Source organism: Carassius gibelio, chromosome A7 (genome assembly GCF_023724105.1).
Source record: "Carassius gibelio isolate Cgi1373 ecotype wild population from Czech Republic chromosome A7, carGib1.2-hapl.c, whole genome shotgun sequence".
Taxonomy (NCBI): Eukaryota; Metazoa; Chordata; class Actinopteri; order Cypriniformes; family Cyprinidae; genus Carassius; species Carassius gibelio.
The window spans coordinates 12,615,997-12,624,391 of NC_068377.1; the positions used below are offsets into that span (position 1 = coordinate 12,615,997).

The 8,395-nt window shown below is 37.1% G+C and overlaps 2 protein-coding genes across 3 annotated transcripts in view; one reads left to right on the forward strand and one right to left on the reverse strand.

The window, feature by feature from the left end:
* The window catches only part of LOC128017758 (gamma-tubulin complex component 4), an 11,700-nt gene extending 8,536 nt beyond the window's left edge, over nucleotides 1-3,164 (reverse strand). The window contains exons 1-4 of the mRNA XM_052603263.1: nucleotides 3,021-3,164; nucleotides 994-1,122; nucleotides 784-906; nucleotides 623-676 (exon numbers count right to left, since the gene is read on the reverse strand). Of these exons, the coding sequence (XP_052459223.1) occupies nucleotides 623-676; nucleotides 784-906; nucleotides 994-1,122; nucleotides 3,021-3,098 (384 nt within the window). The 5' untranslated portion in view covers nucleotides 3,099-3,164. The remainder of the gene's footprint in view (nucleotides 1-622; nucleotides 677-783; nucleotides 907-993; nucleotides 1,123-3,020) is intronic.
* A 23-nt stretch (nucleotides 3,165-3,187) lies between these two features.
* Nucleotides 3,188-6,286, forward strand: LOC128017759 (protein CDKN2AIP homolog B). Of its 2 annotated transcripts, none has more exons than XM_052603264.1 (4): nucleotides 3,188-3,346; nucleotides 3,782-4,028; nucleotides 4,590-4,711; nucleotides 4,933-6,286. In XM_052603264.1, exons 2-4 carry the CDS (start codon nucleotides 3,784-3,786, stop codon nucleotides 5,502-5,504), a joined length of 939 nt encoding a protein of 312 aa, XP_052459224.1. In that variant the 5' UTR covers nucleotides 3,188-3,346; nucleotides 3,782-3,783; the 3' UTR covers nucleotides 5,505-6,286. The 2 variants fall into 2 exon arrangements, with proteins under 2 accessions (XP_052459224.1, XP_052459225.1); XM_052603265.1 differs by lacking the exon at nucleotides 3,188-3,346 and adding an exon at nucleotides 3,351-3,468.
* The last annotated feature ends 2,109 nt before the right edge of the window (nucleotides 6,287-8,395 follow it).

Below are 8,395 nucleotides of genomic sequence, written 5' to 3' on the forward strand. Positions count from 1 at the left end.
TTGAAAACTTGAGTTCATATTAAAAATCTGTGACTTAGTTTAATTGAAAGTCACTATTTTTTTAATAATTTAAAAACAACTCTATACACACTACTGTTAAAAAGATTGGTTTTAATTATTTTAAAAGAAGTATTTTATCCTCACCAAGGTTGCACTTATTTGATATAATATACAGTAAAAACATAATATTGTGAAATATTATTACAATTTAAAATAAGTGTTTTCTATTTTAAAATATTTTTTCCCTGTGATAGCAAAGCTGTGTTTTCAGCAGTCATCAGTCGAGTCTTCAGTGAAGTCATTAGAAAATCATTCTAATATTCTGAATTGGCACTCAAGAAACTTTCTTATTATTATCATTGTTGAAAACAATTGTGCTGCTGTATGGTATTTTGGAAACCATATTTTTAAAGAAATATTATGTAACATTATAAATGTCTTTTCTGTTACTTTAAATCAATTTAAAGGGTTCTTGCTGAATACAATTCTTAATTTCTTTCAAGAAAAATTATAAATCTTTCTGATCCCAAACATGTGAACAGTGTAAATAGATCAGTTAGGTCATGTAGCTTATTTCAGTGGATTGGATGTCTAGGTAAAATATCTAGAAAGTTTGCTTTACCTGTTCCAGCATGTAGTTTACGTGAGAAATGGAGAGGTGTGGATCACCAAGAAACTGTAAGGAGAATTTAAAGTTTAATCATTTAAATAATGTTTAATTTTTAATATTATATGCAAATACAGCCATAAAAGGACTTCAAGTGTAATCTCCAAGTCTAACACCTCTTTCTCAAGGTCCAGTAAAGCCTGCCGATAGGGCTGCAGCATGGAGTTGAGCCCGGTGCAGAACGCCCGCAGGTAAATGCCATGAAGCCCAGACTGACTCGGCTGGCTGGAGTAATGCTCCTGTGAGACATGTCGACCAAATCACACTTTACCCTGGATCTGATCATGTCCTTGACACACAATGCATGCAGAATACGCTCAGATTACCTGTTGGTGGACATGACCCGTGTGCTGCTCTATGAACTCTGTGAAGCGCACATAGTCAGTGCCCATTTTACAGAGCCGGTTGAGGACACTGGTCTCACTGGGGTGGAGGAACGGAAGGTCCTGGGACACCTGTGATCAGCAACACTTGATTCTCATTTTCTACTAGCATACCACTAACATAGGACCACAATACTATTTTCATGGGCATAATATTTTTTGAAGTACTACAGAACACTATGGTATTACCATGTTTTTGGATATGCATCATGATAATATGTATTATATATCATGGTATTCTCTGTAGTACCATATAACTATCACTAGTATGTTTATATACAGGTGCTGGTCATATAATTAGAATGTCATCAAAAAGTTGATTAATTTTTTAGTAATTCCATTCAAAAAGTGAAACTTTTTTTTTCTTTTATTCTTGATGATTATAACTGACAACTAAGTAAAATCCCAAATTCAGTATCTCAGAAAATTAGAATATTGTGAAAAGGTTCAATATTGAAGACATCTGTTGCCACAATCAGCTAATTAACTCAAAACACTTGCAAAGGCTTTTAAATGGTCTCTGAGTCTAGTTCTGTAGCTTCACAATCATGGGGAAGACTGCTGACTTGATAGTTTCCAAAAGTCGACCACTGACACCTTGCATAAGGAGGGTAGGACACAAAAGGTCATTGCAAAAGAGGCTGGCTGTTCACAGAGCTCTGTATCCAAGCACATTAATAGAGAGGCGAAGGGAAGAAAAGATGTGGTAGAAAAAAAAGTGTACAAGCAATAGGGATAACCGCACCCTGGAGAGGATTGTGAAACAAAACCCATTCAAAAATGTGGGGGAGATTCACAAAGAGTGGACTGCAGCTGGAGTCAGTGCTTCAAGAACCACTACACACAGACGAATGCAAGACATGGGTTTCAGCTGTCGCAATCCTTGTGTCAAGCCACTCTTGAACAAGACAGCATCAGAAGCGTCTAAAGACAAAAAGGACTGGACTGCTGCTGAGTGATGTTATGTCATGTTTCCTTCGGAAATCAGGGTCCCAGAGTCTGGAGGAAGATAGGAGAGACACAATCCACGTTGCTTGAGGTCCAGTGTAAAGTTTCCACAGTCAGTGATGGTTTGCGGTGCAATGTTATCTGCTGGTGTTGGTCCACTGTGTTTTCTGAGGTCCAAGGTCAATGCAGATGTATACCAGTAAGTTTTAGAGCACTTCATGCTTCCTGCTGCTGACCAACTTTATGGAGATGCAGATTTTATTTTCAAACAGGACTTGGCACCTGCACACAGTGCCAAAGCTACCAGTACCTGGTTTAAGGACCATGGTATCCCTGTTCTTAATTGGCCAGCAAACTCGCCTGACCTTAACCCCATAGAAAATCTATGGTGTATTGGGAAGAAGAAGATGCGATATGCCAGACCCAAGAATACAGAAGAGCTGAAGGATACTATCAGAGCAGCCTGGGCTGTTATAACACCTGAGCAGTGCCACAGACTGATCGACTCCATGCCACGCCGCATTGCTGAAGAAATTCAGGCAAAATGAGCCTCAACTAAGTATTGAGTGCTGTACATGCTCATACTTTTCATGTTCATACTTTTTAGTTGGCCAAGATTTCTAAAAATCCTTTCTTTGTTTTGGTAATATTCTAATTTTCTGAGATACTGAATTTGGTATTTTCCTCAGTTGCCAGCTATAATCATCAAAATTAAAATAAATAAAAAATTGAAATATATCAGTCTGTGTGTAATGACTGAATATATAATATACAAGTTTCACTTTTTGAATGGAATTAGTGAAATCAACTTGATGATATTCTATTTATATGACCAGCAACTGTATATATATATATATATATATTACAACGTTAAATGTATTAATAAAAAAATAGTTACTACACGTTAGCTAAAAATCATCGCCTTACTACAGTCATCATGCAGTTTATCCGGTATAATAGAGGTATACACACGATCATTATTAGATGCATTGGTGACAGAGTGACATTACTGCATTCAATACCTGCAATCCATTCCTTTTATTCCAGGTGAATATTGTCCCAGGATATCCACTCAGAGCGAGCAGCAGCTCATGAATCATTTTGCCAGTGCTGTTAGTTAGATAGCGTATCCAAATGAAACACACGATAATAGAAATAGAGATAGTAAGTTCTCATCATCAATATTTTCGCACCGCCAAAACCATGGTCGCATGTTGATGACGCAGATCTCGAGCGCGACAGGGGAAGTGCTCAGCCAGCTACTATGGCTCCACTGCTCTTAAATTTAACATAATATTTTTACCACATACAGCTGATGAGGACTCATCTGCAGAGAATATATTTAGAGGTGAACAGATCTTGCTTTCTCTCCAGGATCTGCAGTTGAGTCTTTTGTGTGTTTTGCGCTTTCATTTATATTAACTTACATGTGCTGCTGTAGTTGAGATCAGTCATGTAAATGCCTGCAGGGTGAGCAAAGTGGTCATTTTAATGCATTACAGAAAAGCTCTGGTAATTATAACGTGGTAACTTATATTATTAAGAATAATCTGGGCGAAGTCGAATCAAAACTACAATTAACTCAACACAGAACTCTAATGTTTATTCAAACTTCTGTTTATGTGTAAACTGGCCTGTGTAGTATTAGATACCTTGCCAACTACAGTTGAACTGTTTGTTTGTTTGTTTGTCTGTCGCTGGGAAACATGCCTACAGTTTCAGTCTTGAGGGCAGGCCACGAACCTTCTTCTTTCTGAACTTCTCAAACTGATTTGATTTGCAGTGATGGCGGAGGAGAGAGGAGAAGACATTGTTTCTGAGTTTCTCAGTCAGAACCCACAGCTGGAGAACTGGCTGGGATCTTTAAGAGGACCCTGTGAGACAAACAAACAGTGGCATGCCAGAAGAGAGTTTGTCCTGCGCAATATGGAGGACTTTCCTTCCATCAAACCTGGGATCCCGAGTCCTAGTTTAGACAGACTTCTGTCTCTGTCCATGGTTTGGGCCAACCACGTGTTTCTGGGCTGTCGGTAATTTTTTCATGAACGCAAAGTGCATTTCTTATTTCAGTTGTTTGTGGGTGAATGTCATGCATCTAATTTTTTGCAGAATTGAATGCTTCAATTTTAAAGTCTGGGGCCAGTATGATTTTTATTTTTTGATTTTTTCAAAGAAATCAATACTTTCATTCAGCAAAAGCACATTAAATTTTTCAAAGGGACTGAAACATTTATGATGTTACAAAACATGTCTATATTTCTGAACTCAAATAAATGTAGCCTTGGAGAGAATGAGAGACTTAAAAAAAATATTTTAAAATCTTTCTGACCCCAAATTTTGCATACATAAAATGACATGAATATAAAGTATAAAAGGTCAAAGAACTGTCCTGATTATAAAGTTTAAAATAATGAAACAGTTTTATTTGTTATTAGTATATTAATATTTAAAAAATGTCCACCAAAGAATATTCACACCACACTTCTGATACAATTCAGACTTGACTGATCGTTCAGACAGATTTTAGACATGTTTTTTTTCTCTCTCTCTCTCACTGAGAACACTTGTATTTGTTATTGGCCCTAATGCAGATATCCACAGCCTGTAATGGACAAGGTAAATGAGATGGCAGAAGGAATCACTGTGATTGAAGCCCCTGTGCGAAAGACTAGAGATGAAATCATGGGGAAAACAAAGAGACCTGCACCTTCAGGTACATGGGCTATCTTTTATATTTAGTGAACACAACCGTTCAAAGGGTTTTAAAAGAAGTATCTTAATCAAACATACAATAAAAACAGAAATAGTATGTGAAATTTTTTGAGGATTCAAATAGAAAGTTTAAAGCAATACCATTTATTTATAACTCTTCTGAACAGTAGATGTTTGATCAAATGTTTGATTTACACGTAGCTCTTTAACTGTATTTTGTAGCAGTGGATCCTGATTCCCAGAGCAAGAAGACTAAACCCAACGATACAGACGTTACAGCTCATGTGAAGAGCGTTGGGCGTCCAGCTGCCAGTGCTCTCAAATCGGGCCCTCCTCCAGGGGCTCCTGCAGAACACCAGCCCTTTTTTAATCGACTCTATAAGGCCGTTGCTTGGAAGCTTGTGTCTGCCGGTGGCTTTGGCCCCAACCTGGAACACTTTGAGATCTTGCGCAGTTGTGTGGAGTCGTGTAAGGCCGCTCTTACTTGTGTGTTTGTTCCACTCAAAGACATTCCTGACCTGCCTACGGGACGTACCCAGAAAGAAGGCCAGGTGTGTGAATTGCGCTGCTGTACGGTCTACATGGGCACAGGCTACGGGCGCGACGAGGCTGCCGCCAGGGCTATGGCCTCCAAGGAAGCACTCAAAGTGTTTCAAGGGCAAAAAGTGACAGTGAAAGTTTGCCGCCGCAGGTTCCAAGGACAAGACGTAGATGATTTGGTTTTGTTGGATGAACAGTCCAGGAGCCAAGTTTTGCCTCCGGCTCTCAGCTACCCCTTTCAGGAAAACCAGTAGAGCTTCATTCTGCCACAATGAAATAAAGTTGTTGATTCACCTGTGGCTGCTGTGAAATTGTTTCTCATTGCAGTTTTAAAGAGTTTAATTTGTTCAGATTTCACTTATTCTCATTCAGAGTAGCAATGTGGAGAAGGACGGGTAGGTTTATAGTAGTTTGTAAACGTGATCCAAAAATGAGTTTTGCGCCTTGTAAAATGTTTCCGCTGATGCATTAGAGTCTTGCTTGTGGCTTTGAAGTTTAGACTGTTTAGATCTTCATACTGTGGTTACAGTTCAGACTGACCTTGAAAAATGTTGGTGGTTTCAAAAGCTGCCATTTTAATTGATAAATGTCAATAGTCAATAACTTTGGGGATTTTTTGTTTCTAAAACATTACATTGAGAATATACAGTCTGCAGTCGAATCTGTGGTTGGATTTGTCCATGTCCAATATTCAAAAAGATGATAATATCAAAATAAACCTTGGATTAATACATTAATGGGTAACAAAATTGTAATGGTTAGACTAAGTTTGGATTGTTAAAAAAAGAGATTACAGTAAAGAATAATAATGCTGAAAAGAAATAAGATCTCGTTGTAAGCTTGATATCTAAATTTCATGTTTTTATTTTATATTTTCCCTTGCTTCGCATATATTGGACAGTTTTTATTTATTAATACATGTCATAACTTTCTGGGTCAAACACTGTGATGAGATTTAGTAATGTGTGTTGCCTTTTGTTGTGGTCCTTTGGGCAGATTCATTGAATGTCAAATAAAAACTGCCATCTGTTTCAAACCAGTGTTAAATATTCAAGCAGAACTATTAGTGAAGTGCAAGTGTTTGGTGAAATGTATCAATGTGTCTAATGTTCAGAAAAAGCTTAACCTGGGTTATATTCGGATTTCATAAAAAGAGGTGTTGTTCTGTCTAACCGTACATTTTTGTTTTGTTTGGTAGTAACATTTAAAAAATAAAAAATCTTCAATCTCTAGAAATCTCAAAACTATATGGGGTGTTTCCAAATTGGCTACTATATAGCATTATAATAATTGCAGTTGCTTTTAGTTTATAACTCTGTAACTATAAGTCAAAAGATCCTGTACAGTTTACCCCAAGGTTAATTGTTCACCAGTTTAAATTGAAAAAGTCTTCCAAGGCTCTTGGTTTCATTCACATGAAACCATTATATACAATTATACAGTATACATATATATATAAGAAATGTCATTTATTAAAATGTTGCGAAGACATAAGCTGGATAAAACAGTTTGGAATTGCCTATTTTCACAAATTGATCTTAAGATAAATACTTGAGGCTTTACACATTTTTAGTTGCATGTGAAATTTAAATGTTTAACAAGTGTCCACATATATGGTTTAATCACAGTGTTTGAATATACATACATATACAGGTGCTAGTCATATAATTAGAATATCATCAAAAAGTTGATTTATTTCATATATATATAAAATGTTTATTTCTTTTAATTTTGATGTTTATAACTGACAACTAAGGAAAATCCCAAATTCAGTATCTCAGAAAATTTGAATATTGTGAAAAGGTTCAATATTGAAGACATCTGGTGCCACAATCAGCTAATTAACTCAAAACACCTGCAAAGGCCTTTAAATGGTCTCTCAGTCTAGTTCTGTAGGCTACACAATCATGGGGAAGACTGCTGACTTGATAGTTTCCAAAATATGACCATTGACACCTTGCACGAGGAGGGCAAAACACAAAAGGGCATTGCAAAAGAGGCTGGCTGTTCAAAGAGCTCTGTGTCCAAGCACATTAATAGAGTTGAAGGGAAGGAAAAGATGTAGTAGAAAAAAAAAGTGTACAAGCAATAGGGATAACCGCACCCTGGAGAGGATTGTGAAACAAAACCCATTCAAAAATGTGGGGGAGATTCACAAAGAGTGGACTGCAGCTGGAGTCAGTGCTTCAAGAACCACTACACAGACGTATGCAAGACATGGGTTTCAGCTGTTGCATTACAATTTCGCATTTGAGTGCTGGCTTTGATTGACATTTGAGAGAATCTGGGTGTGTATTTCTGCTTGGCTGCAAGCTGGACTCATCCTCTCAGGCAAAGATAATCATGGGACAGCCTGTACTAACTGCACTTCTCCTCATTCTCTCCTATTCACAGGGTTATTCTGATACAGAGATGTCACATATTTTGAACCCTGTTATATCTAAGCTGCTGACATCATGTATGCGGATGGAAATGAGATGTGTGAGATAAATAGAGACTTACAAGGAACTGAAAACTAAAAAAAAAAACATTCCCTGAAGCTCCTTCATTATATTTTTGTGATGATGGAGATTCATGGAATGTTTTATTAAACATATCACCTCGATTTCTTTGAATTCTATTAAATTCATCACATCTCATACCATTTACTACATTGAAAAGAATATTTGGAATGCTAAAGTCATTTTTAGAAAGAATAGAGTCAATTCTACATAGTTTTTATTTTCTTGATATCTTGTACTTGTATCTTGTACCACTACGCAGAGACGAATCCAAGACGTGGGTTTCAGCTGTTACATTTCTTGTGTCAAGCCACTCTTGAACAACAGACAGCATCAGTAGTGTCTCGCCTGGGCTAATGACAAAAAGGACTGGACTGCTGCTGAGTGGTCCACAGTTATGTTCTCTGATGAATGTAAATTTTGCATATATATATATATATATATATATATATATACACACACACACACACACACACACACACACACACACACACTCACCTAAAGGACTATTAGGAACACTATACTAATACTGTGTCTGACCCCCTTTCGCCTCCAGAACTGCCTTAATTCTACGTGGCATTGATTCAACAAGATGCTGAAAGAACTCTTTAGAAATGTTGGCCCTTATTGATGGAATAGCATTT

Excerpts from the sequence above, each read along its gene's own strand:
- LOC128017759 (XM_052603264.1), top strand. The coding sequence starts at position 3,784 with ATGGCGGAGGAGAGAGGAGAAGACATTGTTTCTGAGTTTCTCAGTCAG. Across the intron at positions 4,029-4,589 it reads CACGTGTTTCTGGGCTGTCG|ATATCCACAGCCTGTAATGG; the intron begins GTAATTTTTTCA and ends GCCCTAATGCAG. Across the intron at positions 4,712-4,932 it reads AAAGAGACCTGCACCTTCAG|CAGTGGATCCTGATTCCCAG; the intron begins GTACATGGGCTA and ends TGTATTTTGTAG.